At 37.4% G+C, this 22,770-nt stretch overlaps 1 protein-coding gene across 2 annotated transcripts in view; it reads left to right on the top strand.

The window, feature by feature from the left end:
- Positions 1-11,807, top strand: part of LOC137169000 (protein yippee-like 1) — a 40,159-nt gene extending 28,352 nt beyond the window's left edge. For both annotated transcript variants that reach the window (XM_067571941.1, XM_067571933.1), the window contains exons 3-5: positions 2,047-2,090; positions 5,329-5,437; positions 6,594-11,807. In XM_067571941.1, coding sequence (XP_067428042.1) covers positions 2,047-2,090; positions 5,329-5,437; positions 6,594-6,683 — 243 coding nt within the window. In that variant the 3' untranslated portion in view covers positions 6,684-11,807. The remainder of the gene's footprint in view (positions 1-2,046; positions 2,091-5,328; positions 5,438-6,593) is intronic.
- The last annotated feature ends 10,963 nt before the right edge of the window (positions 11,808-22,770 follow it).

A 22,770-nucleotide genomic window follows, 5' to 3' on the forward strand; every position in this document is an offset into this window, starting at 1 on the left:
GGTAGAAAAGAAACTGGTGATGTCACCCTTCCTCTTCATTTTTATAAGTGTCTCCTACAAGATTCAGAGTGACATAATGTTTTTTCTTAAATAGTCATCATTATTAGTAATGGTTTATAACTTAACATTGAATGTCGTGGAGAGTTAATGTTTGCTGTTTTTCATTTGCTCTCTGTTTCACCGTCCTGCAGCCCATCAGTGTTTCCCAACAGATTTATGAAATAAGATTCAAAGTGATCAGTAATTATGTCAGTGTAAGCTTTCTTTAAGGGTTTAAATTGGCTCCTAGGTAGAGACTTAAATATAAAGACGATATTCACAAGTTGTGTCTCTTATACTCTGTGAAGCCACACACATAGTGCTGCCAATGATCCAAGATATCCAGTGTTTATCCAGTAATGCTAATTAAACAGCCAAAGTCCTTTTTTTTCTCTGAGCTTCAATTTGAAAATGTGGTGAAAGTGCAAACTCTCAGGTAAGCTTTGAATAAACTGTCACTGTGTTGCTGACTAATGTGGCTTTTTGTTTGCTCGGAGCGAGTGATTTTATCGCTTTTTACACTGGGTGCTTTTTGTATGTTGCACTTGACTGATCTGAAATTTGGACATGTTTGTCTGCAGAATGAACATTTTCAGAGATGCTGGTAGCTGCAGACACTCGTAAGCACCAGTGAATATTTGGGTTTAGTCGGGTTTAATCCGTCCCTCACACAATCAAACACGAGTTACTCAACAAAACACACTTCAACAAAACACCCCCGCCACTATCCATCTGTGGCCGTTCTGTATATCTACTGGTGGAAGTTTGAAACCCTACACACACATATAGCACGGAAAAAAATGCCATCAGCAGTCATTGTGTGCAGCCGGGACCTGGAGAGATGACATAGGTGCATTCAAAACAGGAAGTTGGATCCAAGAGACTTTTATCTTAATTCCAGCCTTTTTAGGAACAACACTTAGGTTCAACACTTATGTCAGACTTAAAGAATACACACACACACACACACACACACACACACAAACACACAATGAGTTATGGTGAGAAAAACTGAACACAAACATGACTCTGTTTGTTTACAAGAAATCGCAGCAGGGTACCTTTAACACAACTCAGCATGTTCTCGTATTGGGGAGACGACAATGTTTTGAATCAGTAATTGAATCATAACTCAATGTTTTAATCAGTGTGTGTGTTTGTGTGTGTGTGTGTGTGTGTGTGGTATATATCTCAGTAAACTGTAGCTTGGCCGTGCGTTTATTGACACTTCATTTAGAAAGCTCAGATTCTCGTTATTGTTCAGGCATTACAGTCTCTTCTTCTATCAGCTGTGAGACGCCGCCGTAAAAGCTCCGCAAATATACAAAAGCTTTTTGTGATGTTGCATGTCAACAACAAATCTTGACATCTTGAGTTTGCAGCAGGGGAAACTCTGGGGGGAAAAAAATGTGACTCTTATTAGATGTTTATTTTGTTTTTACATAACCTCATCGGTTTTGGCAAGTAACTTTATTTAAAACACACCTTCAAACTTTTTTTTTGTGAAAAACCTTTTTTGACTCTTTCTAAAGTCATGGATGCAAGTAAAATGCTCACTTCACCAACATATAAAGTTTATAAAGTAACAGAAAGTTAAGTATTGATAGGAAATTCGAAGTCTGAATAAATGTTTTCTGGTCTGAGGAGCACTGTTGATGTAATGATTAGTAACAAGGAAATGAGAGAAATTCAACACGACAAGGAACAAGAACGTCTCTCATCATCAAACTTGACATGTTGATGATAGACTTGTTCTCTGATGTCTACGTGCTCTGTTGTTTTCTCCGACTTCAGCACCTCCCTGAGCCTCATTTTATTTCTTACCTCCAGCCAAACTTGTGTGTGTGGGAACCTGACAAGGTGGAAGAACAAGTACGCACAGCAGTCACTGGGAGAAAAGCACCCCAGGGCGTCAGTTGCTGACATTCTTGCACACTGCATGCACTCAGCTCTTTATTGTCAACTTACATTATTTTTTTCTCTCTCTCTCTCTCTCTCTCATTTCAGTCATTTCAAGGCAGTCAAGGAAGAGCTTATCTGTTTAATTCAGTGTAAGTATGAGCTCCTACAACTGCAATTCACTACTTTCCTTTTTACCACAGTGGAATTTTTTTGTTTGCTGCACTATTTTTGCGTTTGGTTTATGTCTCTGATCTAGGGCTTGTAAATAAAAGTCACATGGACACACAAGTAGCTTATTTGTTGGACAGAGTTGTAAACTGTGTTTACACTGGGTTTGTTTGTTTGAGTCAAAACTAGAGATTGATTGCCCCCCCCCCCCCCGCCTTTAAACCCAGCTGCTTTGCTTTCACACTTGTTAACTGTGGTTTTCTGCCACAGTCCATTTGCGTAGTACTTTCACCAACACAGTGTAGTTGTTTACTGTTGCTGACAGAGAAGTATGTTGGCACATTTATGGCTTAATTATGTTTTGACGAACACATAAACTGCAAAAATTTAAAACAATATACACATGTGAGGATCTGTTTGAGCAAAGCGAAGAGTGGTGCAACTTGTACAGACTTCAAAGAAGTGAAAAACGAAAGGTACATGAGTGACGCCACCTTAAAGACCCGGGGTGTTATTCCTAGTAGTGGTACTGGATCAGGGCTTCAACTAACAGTCATTCTCATAAACAATTCATCTCCAGATTATTTTCTCTATAAAACACCTGAAAAGGAGTCCGACTGTTAGTCCAAAACTCAGATAGTAAGAGATATTCAACTTACTATGATGTTAAGACAACAGAAAGGGACAAATTTTCACATTAGAGAAGCTGAAATTACTAAATATTTGGCATTTTTGCTTGAAAAGTGACTGAAATTCTTAATATTCTATCAATTGACTATTTGTTGCAGCTCTATACTCCATCATGAAATTCAACAAACACGTTATACTACTTACAATCCCTCCAGCCTCACATACAGCCATGTCAGGAGTGATTTGAGGTCTTTCTCATTGTGACTTCATCATGTGGACAGAAGAAACTGAGAATCAAACCACCGATCTTTCAATTTATACTCAACCCACAATACCACCTGAACTACTGTCACCCAACAATTGTTGCCTTTTTTGTCGGTGGGAAGCCAGTGAAGGATCACGTCCTTATAGCTGCACTAGTGACTCCTACTGGTTGATTGGGGTACCTGTTGTAGCGTTACACCCTCCCCACGACGACAGTAGCTAGCAGTGACAAGGAAGGACTGCAGTGGATTGGAAATTGCACATTCCCTATTTTCTTTAAGAAAAAAATAGACAAAGTGAAAAATGCTTTGCTGTTAATACACATGTGAGGTATTTTATCAGTGTTGCTAATGTTGTTAGCATTGATCTGCACCTTTGGGGGGAAAAAGCATTTTAGGCAAACTGCACTTAGAATTGGATGAACTTTTCAGTGTGAAAGCAATGCAGCAGCAAGATTAAAAGATTTTGGTGTCATTCCAGGCTCTGATAATTTAACCTAGTAAGCTCTGATGTGCTTTAGTTTAGTTTATTACATTTATCAGGGACTATGTACAAAAAACATTAATCTAATACAAGGATAAGAGATGTATTGCACCAGATTTAGCTGCTAGCTAATTTCCACCTGCAGTCCCTGGACAGGTAGACACTAATACAACAAATGCAATTAATACAAATACAAGTTCAAAATATGATAAATACTAAATTCAGTCGTAGATCCGATCATAGACGCTTCATGTAGACAGTCATAGACACAGGACAGAATATAGAAATCAGATTAATGTTGAGATGACTGGTTTCTTAAACTCCACTGGTGACTTGCAGGTCAAAACATGTAGACATAAATGTTAAATCTAGCTGTGTTTGAATGGCGTTTCAATTACTATATTTCATTCTCAATCAGGTTGTAGCTACACATTGAAATGTAGTCGCTGAAACAATGGTTTTATGTAACCTAGATGTCTAAAAACTCTCAACCATATATCTCAACCATATTTAACCCAGTTTTGACCTGCTTTGACCTACGAATCACCAAATCAGCGCTTCCTGTAAAACCTGAACACGACGGACTTGTTTGTGCTCTTTCTCTAGGGCGAGTTTAAGTTCACGTTGCAAAAACCGCAGGTTACCATTCATCTCTTTAAACCCATGAAGCATTCTGAGTTTTTATTTTTTGGTTGATTGATTTTGGGGACTTGGCTCTCAGTCTTAATGAACCACAGAGAAGTTTCTCCCCCAGAGGTCTGAGACATTTTCAGGTGTCACGGTGCAGCTGTGCCACCTGAGTCTGAATTACCTGCCAAAATGAATTGAAGGATAGAAGCACTCAAGCAGAGGCATGAGAGAGCAAATAACTCCAAACGGTACAAACATGCTCGATGTGGAATAAAAAAAAAAAACCCAGTGGATAATATTTATGCTGGTCATTTAAGATAAAAAAAAACAGACTTGCAGACGTCTACATGAAGCTTTGAATGATTTATTCAACAGCAAATTCAGTTACTACATTTCTCAGCGGCGGGTCCTTTAATTAAACTACCACACAAATGAGTTAATCAGCAATACTGTGTTCACTGAGAAGAAGCAATATCATGTTTAGCAATTACAGAAAGTTCATTATGTTTTGCTGACTAAAGTATCTACTAATGTGTTAAATTTTGAAGCTGGTACTGACTGAGACAGAATTTTTTTTTTTTTTTTTTTTATCTGAGTCTTTGGTTACTTTGCAGATGCCGATTTTACATTTAACACGAGATAAGCTCTGAAAATGTCACTGTCAGATAAAAGAAAAGGAAGAAATTGTGTTTCCAAAATTTCTAGGAAACATGAAAGCAGCTATTTTATCTTGACGGCAGTGTAGTTTTGGTGTTATCTAAAGAGTTTTAGAGATATTTCTTAACCCTGTAGAGGAACATTTAATCCTTTAATTGGTTGTTGCTTTTAAATTTATTACTTACTTTATGTGAGATAGTTTTTTTTGTGTTTATTGTTTGTTGTCTTAGTTTATGTTGATTGTATTTGTTGCTGTAACTGTGTTTATGTCCTCTTGGCCAGAGATTTTAATCTCAATGAGAGTTTTATGGCTAAATAAAGGTCAGAAGATAATTTGTATACATTAGAAATATGAATATTTTCACCCATTTGTGTCTCCAGTTTTGGAGATTTTTCATTATTGATAAATAAGTTATAAGTTACCTGATACAATCTGACAGGGACTGTTATTTACAATGAGTATTTTTACTTGTACTACCTAAGTTAAAAGATCTTCATCCACTGCTTTCCTTGACCTCTGTGACCCTTTTTCTCCACTTCCTGTCTTTCCCACAGGGTGAATGTCGGCTGCGGGCCAGCTGAGGAGCGGGTACTCCTCACAGGTTTACATGCTGTGGCTGATATCTACTGTGAAAACTGTAAAACCACCCTGGGTTGGAAATATGTAAGTCAATCGCTACATAAACTTTCACCCTTTTACTTTCCCCCCCCTCTTAATGTTTTTTTGATGCACCATCTACGCCTGCCGCTGTGTTGTTGCGCAACTATTTGGGGTTTTTTTGGCTTCCGAAGGGACAAATTATGCTATTACAAGTCAGAAGAACAAGGTTGCTCTCATTAAAGCATTGCTTGTTAAAGCCATGGTGACAGTTTATTTTGCCCAGGTTTGTATTTAGGCTCAGAGATTGAGCACTCTGTGGTCTCCTAGAGCGCAAGATAATTACAGTGCCGAAAGGTTGGCTGCAGACAGCCAGACTGGTACCTCTGAGAGTCTACAGTGATTAAATGTCAGGCCATTTTGAAGAGGCTTGTCCCGGTAATTGTCTGAAAAGACTATAGAAGGGTGTAAAATAACTGAACAAAGTATAAGTCAGGGACTCACTTAAAGCCGCTCCTTCAGTGACAAAAACAATTAAGAGATTCTCAGAAAGGCCCCGCAAGCAAAGCAAAGTAGAACTGGTTTACAAGGCAAAGCAGAAAATAATCAGACAGACAGAAGCTCGTCTGTGTCCCGATGCTCCCGACACTCAGCAGGACTGAGACGCATGAAGGAAACCTCACAGCACCTCCAGAGATTCGCTGTTAGACAGAAAGTTTAGAAATACGAAAGCTTAAGAAGCTGGTGATTAATTTCCTGTCAATCAAGCGGTCGTCGCAGCTCTAAAAATATTCAAACCAAAGACTCCCATGTTTTTATTTCTGCTCTTTTACATCAAATGGAAATATTTCACATATCTTGTGCATCATTTTTGGTATTTAGGAAACGTTGGGATCTCTGCCAGAACTACTAGAATTTCAAATAAAGTTTAAACACAGTATGAGTCTGTAATGACGGCAGATTAATGGAGTTTAAGACGTTCAAACAATTTTAATTTGAGTGGTGTTTACTGCTCAAACATTCCTGTTATCTTATATTTACTGTGACTGTCATGTTTGACAATGAAGCAACTGTCTTTATCACAAAATGTTTGCTTTTGTGTGTTAAGAATATTGAGCGTTGGACACTGGATTTGTATTATTCTAAAGTATCAATATCAGTATTAGTGTGGATGAAGTCTTGTAACTGAAGTCTTTCTCTCTCTTCTGTGTGTGACTTACAGGAACACGCGTTTGAGAGCAGTCAAAAGTACAAAGAGGGAAAGTTCATCATCGAGCTGGCTCACATGATCAAGGACAACGGATGGGAGTGACGCTCCGGCCGCGCTCGTTCTTTTTCTGACCTTGGAATGCTCTTTATTGAACTGCGTGGAGCGACGACCATCGACCACCCCCCCCTTCCCCGCTCCCCCTTTCCCCCTTTAAACTAAAAAAAAAAAAACCCAACAACCCCGACCCCCCTCCACCTCTCATCTCCTCCACGTGCACACACACACACACACACACACACCCACCTGCTCATCGTGAAACTGAAAAGAACAAATGACATAACAACAACAACAAAAAAAAAAAACAACGACGACCAGGAAGAGGAGCAACTGTTGAAAAATCACGTCACAGGACAGTCCTGTCGTTACTTTGAAGATTGTGTGTTCTCTTTTCGCAGCTCCGGAGCTTTTGGGTTTGACCCCCCCGTGGCCCGCTCACTCTCACCCCGCCTCCTCCTCCTCCTCCTCCCCCCGCCCCCCCTCCCCCCCTCCTCCACTCACCGAACCACGCTTACAAGTGATTGTGGTGATTATGGCGACCACTATGCGAAAGGAGATAGACTTCACTGAGGGGACATTTCTTCGTTTTCTTTATTTCGCCCACCCAGCGAGACGGACGACTTTAATGTTATTTGCTATAGTTTTAACTTCTGGGTTTGGTAAGGTTTTGGTTTGATGGCAGATGGATGTTACTGGTTAGCATTTTATTTCCCTGTCAAGTTTGTCATGTTTTTTTTTGTTTTTGTTTGTTGTTTGGCTTGTCGTATCTCTGCCTATAGCTGAGCATGCTTTTCTTTGCTAATGTCCAAATGAGCAATCAGGGACGGGTGAGGAGCGGAGGGGAAAGGGAGTTTATTGTAGTTACAAATATGTAGCAGCATCTTGCTTTTTTTTTTTTTTTTTTTTTTTTTAAAGTGGAAAAGGATGAGATTGAAGTAGTGTGAGATTTTATACCTGATATTTGTCTTTTTTTTGTTTCTTTCTTGTGAATTTTCTTTATTCCTCCCCCCCCCCTCCCCTTCTGGTACTGTTCAGCACCCAAAAAGCATCGAAAGCAGCACCTAGTGTTTGTTTGACATAAATTGATATATATACATATATATATAAATACATATATATATATATATATAAATATATAGATATATAAATATTTGTAGTGTTTGGCTAAATGCGATTGTGGCTGGTCCCATTTTGCAGCAGTACCATAAGTGAAAGAGAAGAAGACCGGGGAAGCTGACATCAGTGTCGACATGTCATAAAACATTATGGCAGACTGTATTATTCCATTGTCTAGTAATGAAACAATGAGAGACACGACTACATATGAATATATAAACACATACTATGATTACGATTACATATCCATAAATACTATGAGAATGTTCGTAGTACTTAGATATTGGAACATGGATTCTATATATATATATACATATATATATATATATATATATATATATTTGCTGTCATGCACATATGTATATATGCATATGACATGTGTTTATATGCATTGTGTGTGTGGTCACGCATTACACAGTGGCATACTTGAACGACGCTACTTCGTTTGCACTTTGACGAGGCCTTCGGTTCATTTCGGTTTTGAGGCAAAAAAAAAAAAAAAGAAAGAAAAGTTTGTTCGCTCTCGTCTGTTTCTTAAATGGCCTTCTCACAGATGAACGACAAATTGTTGGAGACGGGAAGAAGGAACAGGTTTGAGGGGTTTTCTTTTTCGTCTCCCGTTAGGATTGTAGTGTGTTTTTTAGCAGCTGTCTGTTAGATACACTTCTAGATCATTTGAGTTTATTTAAATTTATATATCGACAAAATTTAGCTTTTCGTCTCAGATCTCGCTTGATTTTCGTTCTTTTAGAGCAAAATCTTTTCTGTAGAGAAAAGTGTAGTTTTTTCCGATACTTTTGCTGCTATCGTCGAAATCCCGTCATTTCCTCTCGCTCTTGTAGGTCTTTTTTGCACTTTAATCTCTCTCTTCGAGCGCGTTAATCGTCTCTTCGCGGACGCCGTCTTGTGTTTTGCCTCCAAGCCGAACGAATCTTGTGCCTCTTCAAAACATGAACGGCTTCCCTCTTCTTTCTGTTGTGCAGTGCATAACTCCGGAAAAAAAAAAACCTTCATGTGAACCGATGTGTCTTCCCCCTTCTGGTTCAAAGTGGCCCACGAAACAATGTTCTTCACCAAATCCTCATAGAGCTCTGCCCTGTTTTTTTGTTTGTTTGTTTGTTTTATTTTGGACAACAGAGACTTTTTTTTGTTTTGTTTTTTAAAAAACCTGAATGGTATACATACATGCATATATTTTTCTGTTAAGATTTCGAGGTGCAAAAAAACAGAGATGGATATTCAGTATATTATTTCTCAGAGTAAAGCATTAGAGGAAGAGGTTTGGAATATATGCGGGACGCCCAGGGCTTGTTGACTTTTTTTTTATCGGAAGGATAAAAAGACGGCAGCGGGTCGAGGTGGGGCAGGGTGGGATGGGAGAGATTTAAAAAAAAAAAAAAAAAAATCAGCAGTGATTGATTACTTTGCAGGCGAGGTCAGTCAGATCACACGACCTTTTATCCTAAAAACAATGACAATGCAAAACCCTAAATAGTTAGCAGTGATACCTACTTGAAAAATATAAAGACATAAACAGCTGAGATATTGGCCCGTGTTACAGTTTTTGTACATAAAGTAACATATTTAAGGTTTTATACGTATTTCTACTGGGTTAGTTCTTTTACTTCCCCAACTTGAAGCACTTTTGTTCACTGTACCTCTGGCTGTGTATGTGTGTGTGTGTGTGTGTGTGTATGTGTGTGTGTGTGTGTGTGTGTGTGCATGCACGTGTGTCAGTCTACATACATGCGTGTACACGTGCACAGGAAAGTGAATGTTTAGTTTCTTTTCCTCAAGACAGTTTTATTTCTCTTTTTTTTCCCTTCTTCTTTTTTTTTTTTTTTTTTTAGTTTGGAAGTGTTTTTATTTGTCCTGTTGTTGTTGTTGTTTGTTTTTTTTTCCCTTTCGCAGCTGTTTGGTTTACTGTCTCTCCCGGTGATCCTGCGAGGTCGAGAGCCAGGCTAGTTTGTTTGAAAGTGATTTATCCCTTTTTATTGTTTTGTTCTTTTTATTTTTTTCTGTTAGCTTGTTTTATTTAGCTTGTGTTGTTGGTGAAAGCCCATTAGAGGGCCGGTGTTTAGGTCTCTGCTGAGCCGTGTAGACGTCGAGGGCGAGCTGGAATCTCCCACCATGTCACAGGGAGAGCCTTTACCAAGACCCTTTCGCCACCACAGTCGGTGTCTCCTGTATAGAGAGGGCTTTCGGGTGATGAAACGTGCTCTCTGGCAGCCATATTGGAGGTCCTTAGCTTTTTTGGCAACGCTGGCTGTGCTCGCTTTGATTGTATTTATCGAGAACTTTGCCGTCTCGAGTGAGAATTGTTCATTTTTTGTGCTGGTTTTGACCAAATATTAACCGTTACATCCCTGATCTATTTGATTTATTTATTCTTTTGATAACTTTTTAGCTGCTTAATCTTACTGGTTGTATCCCCGTTCACAGGCTGCATCCTTTAAAGTTTATTTAGAAGAGCTTAGTCAAAAGGTAGCTGGACTCACTTTAGATTATTGGCTTCTTGAACTGACAAAATGCCTCTTTTACAGCCTTCAGTATCTCTCATCTACCGCTTTCCGATCAGTTATTTAATCCTGCATGCGAGTGGTCCTTGTCAGTTTGTAAAGTCAGGAAATATCACATGACCTCATTGTGTTTATCAGGTATTGGTGTCCCTGTGGTCATCAGTCCTGGTAAATCAGCTGCATTTCATGAACTCGGGTATCATGGAACTTGCCTGAGTTTACTACTTGGTATTCACCACTGTGTCAGACGTTTCTCGGTGGTAAACTTGAAAAATTATTGACTTTAGGAGTTGACGAGGAGCACCTGAATGTAGTTATTCTGTCGATGAAGCTGGATTGTCTCATTTAGGGAGAACACGCAGGCGTAAGGGGGCATCTATAAGTACAAAAACAGACAGTGTTCACATGTTTATTGGCATGTATGGTCTTCAATATGACTTAATTTACAGTATCTTATGTGGAACCTTGCCGGCACGCAGAGTATAATTCTGGATTTAGTCTGTCAGATCTGCTAAAGGACACCTTGTAAAGTGTACATCCATCGAAAGTGGCAGCTCTGGAATTGGGATGCAGCTTTTATTTGGCCAGTTAGCCTCTCACATGTGTTCATCCAATCAAAGTCGAAACACAGCTGTTTTCTCAAACTCATAGCACTAAGAGAACAGCAGTGTGGAAACAAGTCATTAATATCAGCTAAAAGTCGTTACTGAATGGACCTACGATAGACCCGACTTTCCTCTCGTTAACTGTTACACGCACACGGCCAGTATCTCCGAAAAGGACCTCCAACATGGTGCCAGCAATGGTTGCTGGGAGTTTTTTGTAACACAACTGCAGAGCCTCTATACTCTCCCTTCGATCAGTCAGTCTACGTTGAACCAACAAAAAGCAGTCGCCAGTGTCACTGCCGGTGTGTACCAAATAAGAACCAGGTTCTATCGAATGCATCAGTGTCATGTGTCAGCGAAGCAGGAAGGAGAATCGGGAGATCACGTTCGAGCATCTCCCGGAGATTCAACTGCGATACCAAAATTATAGACGAGAAATCCTGTCACGTATGACATTGTGTTTCTGTAGAATGTTTTGATTCTATGAACTCAACAGCATCAAAGCAGCCTGGATGAAAAAATGTAGATATTTTGCTGCTGAAAACTGTTTACTTTTTATTGTTATTTTGTTTGTTTGTTTTTTTGTGACACTGGCTACCTACTTTTTGAGCTCTGTTACTGTCTAAAAACGTACCTGAAAGGATGTTGATCAAAGGCAAGATGGGTATACAGGGGAAAAGACTGTACAAGTTCTTCTCTTAGGACTGTTAAAATACAGTTTAAGGTCTCAAGCATGTTGTATTTATAATGGCTATATGTCGTGCCTGTTTTATTATTATTTTTTTCCTAAATTTAAAACAAAAATATTCTATGCTTTTTATTTGACTACATTGCTTTGCATTCTGTCTTAGTAAAACCATGTCACATGTCTGTTTTCACTCTAATGTAAACTATCAGATATCACAATAAATTTTCAATGGCATTAATTTGGATTGTGTGAAGTTGTCGTTCATTTTTTTAGGACTAATGTTTGGAACTACTTCTGCAAAAAGGATTGTAAAATAAGCTTTTCCATCTTATATTTCATGTGTAGAGAAGTCAGATTTTGAAATACTTACATGATGTGTCACAATCTGGTTTTTTGCATCTTTGTTACACATGTTTGTGATACAGATAAAGTGAAATAACCATATAATAATAAACCATAAATCTTGAAAAGAGTTCAGCAGTAACATCAGATATCGGGCAAATATAAAATATTTGATGCACAGTAGATTCCCAAATAGTTAAAATACGCTTTTAAAGGCTTTAGAGGGTCATAAAAAAGCTGAGATGTCAGGTGTTTTTGGTAAATTAAAGAATATTTATGGCAGATTGCATATTTTTGCACGTTTTCAAATTTACAAACATTTCAAAATATATTTAAAAAGTGTTTTAGTATCTTTGTTTAATTGTCTATTTCCAGTTGTCTTAGATAATTGCACAGTGCACAGCATGTCAGTATGTGATTAAATAGCTGTTACACAGCTTGTCGTGTCAGATTTTGTGTGGTCACTTTTGCACTTTGTATATACACATGATTTTGTTTTTGCAAAGGTCACATATTGCTGCGGTTTACAAGAGAAGTGTGTATGCCTTTAAAAAAAAAAGACAATACATCTGTCTGCACATGCTTTTGATTTCATTTCAAGGAACAAGAAAAAAGTCCAAAGTTTTGACACCGTTACATATTTTTACATTATGATGAGAGCCGTAAATCATGTGGAAAGCCATGAGATAGTTGCACATAATGACAATAAAACAAGAACATCAGCAGGTTGCAGTTTAAAAACAGGAACACAGAGGTTAAAAAAAAGGAACTTGTCTGCGGCGGTTGTGGCAGTTGTGATATGTGTGAAAAGGTGATGAAATGAACATGACAGGATACCGCAGAGGCTGAACTTCTGATTAAATGTTACAGGCCTTGCAGAAAATATGTCAGAAAATGCCCTTTAAATGTAAAACAATTACTGAAGCATGAAATTCGCTGGTTGCCCTGCTGATGTGTGAGTCTAAGACGAAGAAGTACAGAGTGTGTCAGTCTGGCAGACACTCAGATAATTAAAAACTGAGAGACGGGGAGAGTTTTCCGCTGATGGTGTTGTTGGTTTTTTTTTTCTTCTTCTTTTGTTTGTTTGTTTTTAACCAAGTCATATCTAGAGTGGTTCATCTACTGCAGCTAGACTTCCTCATTGAGAGGTGATTATGTTTTTGCAGATTAGATTAATGCCTAATTATTCATATTTAGACTTATATTTGGACCTCACTATAACTAGATTTTTGTCACATTTTCTCTATCAAACTTGTAGTCCAAGTGTGTCAGAGACAGAAAGGGTTTAATTACACAAAAGGACATAAGTTCAAAGCCTCCTATTGCCCCTGTATGTACCCAAACATGCATTTGTTGTGGTTATTAGGGTAATAAGTAGTTAAGTGTTTATGACACATTTCAGAAGGTCTCAGCATATTTCAGGTTTTAGAATATGATAGACATTGTTTCCATCATGATTTTTTAGATCTTTATTATATCACAGCTGTATAAGACAAAGGCGGAAAGCACCTGAGAGGCTTTAATATTGTTTTGGATTCAAGAAATCTGTCTATCAAACCATTTATTGAGCCGACAGTAATAGTTTTTATAATGAATACTTTTAAAAGTGTGGATAAAAACAAACTTCCCCATGTTGGGGATTCTGGGTATTTAGTTAGTTCCTCATTACAACGCCCCTGTTGTTATTATTATAAACAATGTTCTTACATGCTGTCATATGACTTTAACATTAGAGCATGGTGGTCCTGTGATTATCATATTGACAAAAATCAGTCTGCACTGGTTCTTACATTTTCTTTTTAGCTTTGTCGATAATATATGGCGTACCTCAAGGCTCAGTTCTTAGGTCCTTGTCTTTCTATATATGCTAAATGATGAATGCGCAGTATTATTCATTCAGGAGTTATTTTCACTTCTATGCTGACGACACTCAACTGTTCCTCTCATTTTAACTTCACTTTAGTGGACGATAATACATCTCTACCTCACTGATAAAATGAACTGGATGCTCTAAAACACATCTAAGAAGTTTAAAGATCCTTGTTATTGGTTATGAGCAAATCTCCAGAGAAATTAAGACTACATTCACCAGTCCTGCCCAAAATATATCTCTTTACTAAACCAAGAATTTGGGGATTTTAGAAACTGAGGAGTTTATATTCTACATTTAAAAATTAACACTTGGTTAATATTGTATAGACCGATTCCAGTATATTTCGATTTAATATATTTAGATTTCTTAAGGCCAAAAAGTAAATTAATTAATAAAAGACTGAATATTTCATCTCCACTGGAGTTTCAAACTGGAGATTCATCAGTTTTTTATTCCTAGCAATAAAGAGAAGCAACAATCATGCTGTTAAAGCTTCCAAACAGTCCTGCATGTTCACACTAAGGACTGGACTCAGGTTTTATACAACTTTTAGATGGAATGAAATGCAAACAGCTCACAAGCTAGATTCTTTGATTCTCTTTGGAAATTCGCTTTATTAGTTGGTGTTTTTATGTGTCTATTTGTTCTGTTGATTTCTTCATGGTTGTCTGACTTTATACATGTTGTTTCTTATGGATCCCCAAAGTACTCAGTATGGTGATATCTTTTATTTATTAAATTGTGTGTATTGTTTACATGTGCACTGTATTATCAGCCTGTCAGTCATCTGTAAAGCATTTCGAATGCACTAACCTATACATAAATAAAGTTTGATTAATTGATTTTATTATTATTATTAATTGAATGAATAAATAGTTATGAAATAAACAATCACATGAATAAATTGTGTAAAAATATACACGATACAATAATTGAGTGTGAAATACTCAAAAAAAAAACTCAGCTCGTTATTATGAAATGTTATTTCATCATTCATGTTTTCATAACGAATATGTGTCAAAAGTGTGCTGGTGGGAAAAACACCACTATCATGAAAAGTGACATTATGAAATAGAGAGCATTTTGAAATAAAGATGTATGTAATCAAATAAAAATGATATCCAATAAAATTAAGTTATTATGAAAAGTAATGATGAACATATATATATATTCATATCATTATTTATTTCATTGTCTTCTTAATTTAATATTGAACACCTTTTTGTAGTTTTTGTATGTTGGTTGTGGCATTGTTTGACCTTTATTGTTTCTTGCTCTCAGGCCCTTCTTGGAAAAAAGAAATCTTTATCTCATCATGAAATAAAGTCACTCACTACTATTTGTTCTTGCTAAACAGTATAAATTAGAAGCTGGTGTCACAAAATGAATCACAGCCTGAACAACCAACAACCAAAATCCACCGAGCTCAGACTGAAAAACAAGAATTTCAATGTGTAAATACACTTTTACACCAAAGCTTTTGTCTGTGTATCTGCTGCCACCTGTTTTATTGTCTGTTTTTCTTTCATCGCGTCATTTCTGGCATCAATCTTATTAGTTAATGTAGTAATGTAAATCAAATTAATGTAAATTAGCATGGCACACAGCCTGTAGATCAAACAGAGAGCTTCCTCTTTGATAAATCTGATATAAACTAATCTTTGGAGCCTTTGTACTTCCCCAAGTACAGGTATTGATCTGCAGCATCAAAGGCAACGCTAATGTTAAAATGATCAAATTCACCTACATCTGTTGTTAAAGATAAATTCTTTTATTTTAGTTGCAACTGGGCTACAAAAACGGGCCTCCGTTTAGAAGATATTGAGACAAGTAAAGAAGGGAAACAAATAGGCTGATGTAATCGATCCAGATTTTTTCTCCTACCTCATGACGATGTTCAACTTTGTATATCTTATTTCTAGAGTGTGAAGGCCTGAGGTGAAGACTGAATCTCACCTCTGATTTCCCAGGAGCTTCTCAGTCTGTTTGCACTCTGTTTAACCTGCGGTTGCTGTAAGTTAAGAGGAAGGTGGAATATTCATTTTCTGTATTCTGAGAAGGACTTTCTATTTTTTATGTGAGGTTTGAGGTGTGTGTGTGGGAATAAAGAAGCCTTGTGGCCTTAATGGTTAGCAGATTCATACATTATAGAATAAAACAAAAATAGAAAAACAACTATCCATAAATATTACGTTTGGTTTTGTGAAAGGTAAGTTTTTGCCACAAAATAATAACAAAAATACAATTTATCCATTATTCCATTGAGAGATCACACACTTGCTTCATTATGCTCTCAGATTAGTTCCTAAATCTTCTTGTTCAAGCTCACCTGTTGGGTTTGAGCTCAGTTGTCTTTCCATCCTCGTTTACTTCTCGTTAGCTTTGAAATGTGACCAGTTTCACACCTGCCCGAGGTCAGGGGAAGAAACAGAAATCATCTGTTACATCAGCAAACACATCAGCCGTCAACATGACCTGAGATGTGATCATGTGGCAAAAAAAGGTACCAACCTTTTAAGGATAACTGTAATCATTCCTCCTGTTTATAGTGGCCATTAGAAGATCCTCTCAGAATGTGCTTCAAATGTAAGTGATGGGGGACAAAGTCCACAGTTTTCATTTTGAGCAAAATTGTATCATTAATACATAAGTATTTCAGTTTATCTGAAAATAATATGAGGCTTCGGCCATCTGAGTTATTAAAATAAAGTGGATATCTGCCACATTTACAGTCTTTTTAGCATCAAATTCCCTCTTTGTGTTTCCCTGTTGAGCTCTAGTAGAAGTATAGTAACAAAAAGAGGAACTTTGGCACTAAAATATCATTCTGTCTAATGTTATTAGCATAACGTTTTGTAATTTGAGGTGTTGTTTTTGTGAAATGTAATTCAAAAACATCCAAGTTACATTGTTATTAAACAGATTTTTTTATCAAGCATCAGGTCAGATGTGTCAAACATATACCATTACCTCTTCTACTCTTCATTCTAAATGGATAGCTAACATATTAGAAAGCTAACGTTAGCTTGGTTCAGTGAAGTAGCTAGTTACCTGGTTATTGGGTGTAAATACTTAAAGGATACATTCACAATCTTTCAAGTCTAAAACAACAGTCAGGTGTCCATATGAACACTGAGGTGTTCATAAAGAGGTTTTTCCTCGCTGTTATCATTCCTCCTGTTCATACTGGATATTAAAAGATCCTTCAAATGTGCTTTCAATGTAAGTGATGGAGGCCAAAATCCACAGTGTGTCCACACAGTCATTTAAAAGTTGATGTGAAGCTTAAATGAGGCTTCAGCGGTCTGAGTTAGTCATATCGAGTGGATATCTGACACATTTACAGTCTTTTTTGCATCTAATTCCCTCTTTGTGTTTCCCTGTTGAGCTGTAGTAGAAGTATAGTAACAAAAAGAAGAACTTTGGCACTAAAAAGACTGTAAAATTGAAAGATATCTACTGGATGTGACTAATTTGGACAGCTGAAGCTTCATATCAGCTTCAAATAAATGTTTAAATACATTTTTGCACAGAAGGAGGACTGTGGATTTTGTCCCCCATCACTTATATTATAAATGCATTATGAAGGGATCTTTTAATATCAGTATGAACAGGAGGAATGATTACAGCAAAAAAAAAAAAAAAAAAAAAAAAACGTGTCAGTGTTCATTTGGGCTCCTGACTGTTGTTTTAAGACAGACTTGAAAAACTGTGAACCTCTCCTTTAAATATGACAATCTGATCATGAGTCTGTAGCTCATTTTAATTTAATTCCCTCTACAGCAGATTTATGGTTTTGGTCAAAAACAGATTTAATTGTGTGACGGACGCAGAAAAGTTAAATTTAAGTTCTGTGATTTCCAGACTATATAAGAGGCAGAATTTCTTCTCTGAAACTTCAGCCTGCAGACGTAGAATTATACCGTCACATCAAATAGACCTATTTCACTGAAGATATTGAATGATGGTTGAATTCAGTTCAGCTGCTTCAGTTTCGGGGTATTGTGTCTGGGGCTGTCACACTGTCTTACTGTCATGGCTTACTGGGACATTTGAATAGAACAGAGCTGTCGTTAATGTTATAAGTATCACCTGTGCTTTTCCTACCATGACAAGTTAAAATGTCTGTTTATTAGGTACACCTGTGTCTTTTGCCTTTGAGCAAAACTAATAAAGTCTAATACATTTGCCCTGCAATACAATCTACCTTCATGAGGGTTATAATGTTTTAGAGAGGTAGAATACATCACTCTTTTTAAAAATAGCTTCCCTTATTGTACTTGACTGAGTTATATGATTTGTATGCTTATTTCTCTTCTCTATAATATTAATATTTTGATGTTATTGTGATGAGCTTTGTTTTCTGCATCTGTTGCTTGTCTTGTTTACTCAGAGTACCAGGTGTAAACAATCTGTTTCCACTGTTTCCTCCCTGATGACGTTTTAACCAACTGACTAAATAAAGGCTTTTAATATAACTTCACTCCTTGCCTGAGGAACATTTTCTCCTCTATTATGAGTTTTTTTTTTTTTTTCTCATCTTTAAGAGCACCATAAGGTTTCCAGGACTTATTGCATGTGAAACTGTTTTAGAGAGGTGTTAATTCAACTTCACGGTCATTTTTTTGGAGGCTGTAGTTTTGTGATGATGTGCTGTTGAATTGCTTTGTTTTATAACTGAGAGGTGTTTTATATTTATCCTTTATTTTTTATGATGATATACTAAACACTAGAAACACGCATTTATTCATGCAATGCTGGATAATTAGGATTTTTTTTTTTTTTTGCAGATCTGTTTTGCAGTTTTTAGCTGGTGCACCTAATAAACTGGCAACTGAACACCACTTCATGTTATGACTCAGTATTATGCAGCTGCAGCAGTTAAAAAAATCATGAGTCAGGGACTATAAAGCTAACTTGTGCAGATATTATAAAAGATGAAAAAGATTTGCTTGGTTTATGATCAATCAGAACTGGTTTCGTATGACGTGTTCGTCTGACCACATTGCAAATAACAAGTGTTTACAGTCGTTTGAGCTGCTACACTCAGAAGGCAGAGTGAAAAGCCGGCCGTTAATAGAGAGGAGGGAGACGTGCTATCGTTTAAATGAGGGATTACCACGCATATTTTTAGACAGTCGCTCCTGGGAGGCATTCACGGCGTTACACATGGCTGTTCGCATTAAAACTTACCTAAACGGTTGCGTCAGGAATGTATAAAGAGATCTGAGAGACACGGTCCTGAAACCCAACATCAGAAAGGTGTGGAGGTTTTTTTTTTTCCGAAACTATTTGAGCATCCGACAAGCACGTCTGACAAAGTATAACAGCCCCTTTAGATTAGATTAGATTAGACAGTTTTATTAATCCCCAATAGGGAAACTCATTTGCCACCAAAACAACTCATACGGACAACAAACAATATAGACGTTGCATTCGCAGCACACAGCAAATAAATAACACCATAAAAAGCCATTTGAGACGTGATTAACAGCTGAAAGGTGTTGTAGATCTAAACCGCATCTAAAAGTGTTTGCATCACTAGTCGCTCACCGAATGAGTTTTCTGAGTCCGTTAAAAAACACAGCGTGATGGATGGCGTCCAAAATACACAACCTTGTTTTTTAGTTTGGCTCTCTTTTCCACAGTGACCTCAAGTGAGTCTGGAGGGAAGGCCAATCACTGAGCCAGCCTTTCTGATCATCTTATTGATCCTGTTTTTTTTTTTTATCATCTACAGTGATGCTGCAGAGCATAAAAGAGGACACTAAGCAAAGACTCCCCGATAAAAAACATGAGGAAGCTTCTTGCTGATATCAAAAGGATCTAAGATCTTGACTGAGCTTTCCTGAATACAACCTCAATGTTCTTTTTCCAGTTTAATTTACTGTCCAGGTAGACAACAATATATCTGTAAGACTGGAAGATTTATATCTGCTGGCCCTTAATTATCACTGGGAAGATCTTCTGAGATCAATAATTAACTCTTTGGTCTTCCAAAACATTCATCTTTTAAAAAGTGCATCACAATAGCTGACAAATGATTCAACCTCTCTTTTGTGGGTCATTTCCTTGGTTAAGTACACCCACTAGAGCAGTATCATCCGAAAACTTTTGGATTTGACAAGACACCTGACTGAGCCTATAGTTAGCGGTATAAAGTGTGAATAAAAAGGAGGATAAAACTGTGTCCTGTGGGGCTTCTGTTTAAGTTAAGATACTGTCAGATGATTCGTTATCAAGCCTGACAAACTGAGGTCGAGACGGAATAGTCTAAGACCCGAGCGATAGTTGTGTTGTGCAGTTTAAAATTCATCGATTTGTTAACAAGGTGTGGTTGAATTGTATTAAAAGCACAAGAAAAATCAAAAAAACATAATCCTAACAGAGCTGGCAGCTGTTTCAAGGTGGATTAGTTCACCCAAATCACTTTTCTTCAATAAAAAAGTGGCACCAATGAAAACTGTTTACAGTGAAGTCTGTGGATTATAAATTAATCTATAATTTATCATCCTGTTTGTCCATGCTGTATGTTTATAATTTCGCTGTCTCGGTCTATTCTGTACACATATCTATTGCATGTCTGACTGACCTGGAAGAGAAATCTCTCCTCTGTTGCTCTCCCTGAGGCTTCTTCCAGTTTTTTCCCTGTTAAAGGAGTTTTTCCTCATTTGAATCGAGGGTTTAAGGACAGAGGATGTTGTATTACTGAACAGATTGTAAAGCCCCCTGAGGCAAAATTTGTGATTTGTGAAATTGGGCTACGTGAATAAAATTCACTTGACTTGGTTTGTAGATTATCTAATATAATAGGGACTTAATTTTTTTCTGGAAAGTGACATTGTGGTTGAACAAAACCCAAAAAAAACTTGCTGGAACAAAAGCTGAACCGAAGCCAGAAGTCAAGACAAAACATCGGTACTCTGTACTGATAGCTCCCAGAAAATGTAATTTAACAGAGCGATGTTTTGATCCAAGTGACTTGACTCTCTAAATGTCATTTTTTTCACTGCTGCGATGTGAGACCCACAAACAGCTCATATCTACAACTTTGGGAAAACTAACAGACTCTTTGAAAAGGTGTCATGTGACTAAGCTCTGCAGTTGTGCGGCTGATTATCAGACACAGTTTAATTAGACATGAATCATTTGATAAAGTACAGAGTGTACAATTGTTTTATGGGCTGGAGTTGCTATGGCAGTTACATACTTAGATTCGTCTTCTCCGAGCAGCGCTCTCTATCTGTCTCCTTGCTTGTGATGCTGATGCCCACACGGCCTCTAATTTATCTCACACTCCCTGCCTTGCTCTTGTAGCTACGACACAAACATTTTTTTTTACATTTACATAATAAATAAACAGCATATTCTATTCTTTATCGGTTTGTGTCCATGACTGGTTGTCACGGTGATGCTCAAAGCAGGACGTTAAAAACAATAATAAGGCGGGATGTTAAAGACAATAATAATAATGGTAAGTAGTTTAACATACAACGTATGAGAATGGGTCCGTAACGTGATGTCCTGTTTTTGTTTTCAAATCGTATCACAAACCTGATGCATGCATGAACCTGCGGTGACCTTACAGGCATTAGTTACTTAAGCTTCAGGCTTAAATGATGCAGTTTCAAGGCAGACGTCTCATTAGGGCTCACTGATTAATCCGTTATCATCCCTAATGACAAGCAATAGTTTGATTTTTCTTTTTGCACACTGAACACTTATTCAAAATCCACATTTACAACAGTGTTACATAACCAGCACTTTATTAGGAACACCTGTGCAATCTAATGCAATCCAATACAACAGCTCTCCCTTAAATTCTACTTTTATGAAGCTTCTATATTTTCAGTTTTTGTTGACATTATCAGAAACCTCCCATGTATGTTAATGGGGTGGACAAAATATTAGGCACAGTACTCCGCCATCACCACCCACTATGACCTCAGTAATAAACAGAAAGTCGAATTATCACCTTTCTTACAACGTCAGCAAAAACTGAAAAAGTACAAAGCTTCACAAAAGCAGAATTTATGGCAGAGCTGTTGTGTTTGATAACATTAAACTGCACAGATGCCCGGTGAGTGTTTGATGTTTGGTTTATTACATTGTGCATTGTAAAGATAAACTTAAGAAGTTGTGACGTAGCACAAAAAGCTAGCACAGGTCTTTAAACTGAGAGTAGAGTAAAAACACGATTAATGTTATTGGTCTTTGGAGCCGTTTCTAAACAAACTAATGTACCCAAAACTCTTCGGGGTGAAGGAACAAGTCACCCAGTGAAACAGTGTGCCTCACTGATGTGTTTTTAATTGTTTTTGGACAACAACTGAGGTCTGCAGCACAGAGGAATAAGATATATTAAGCTTTGGATACACATGCAATGTTTGTATATAAGTAGATCAATTCATTGTTAGTTTGGCTCTGCACATGAGATTTGTTTACAATAAGAGAAATATGGAAAATCTCCAGACTTATCCTTTAAAGAGGACATATCATGCATATTTACAGGTCTATATTTTTTTTATCTGGGGCTCTACTGGAATATCTTTGCATGATTTAAAGTTCAAAAAACTTAACTCAAAAACTTATTTATCCTATGTTGACCCTTTACGCAGCCCCTGAGTTCAGCGTCTGTCTGAAACAGGCCGTTATAGCGTCTGTCTGTCTCTCTCCTGTCTGCCCTCCTGAAGAGTCCACTCTGTTCTGATTGACCTCTTCTGTTCTGCTCTTAGAAGCTTCCCCTCGAGAGACTTCCGCCGGCTCCGGAGGTTACGTAAACAAACCATGCAATAAACTATAGTAGTAGGATTTCACTACTTGTTCTCATTCTTTATTCAATATGTCAGCTGCTCAAACGCATCCGTTCATGTTCTGTCTGAAATCTGATCCAAAATACGAGAGCGGACAACGTGAACACATGGAAAAAACCTTAGCAACAACCGTAGCAACAGAGAGTACGTGACAGATGTCCGTTTATGGCCGT

Source organism: Thunnus thynnus, chromosome 2, assembly GCF_963924715.1.
Source record: "Thunnus thynnus chromosome 2, fThuThy2.1, whole genome shotgun sequence".
Taxonomy (NCBI): Eukaryota; Metazoa; Chordata; class Actinopteri; order Scombriformes; family Scombridae; genus Thunnus; species Thunnus thynnus.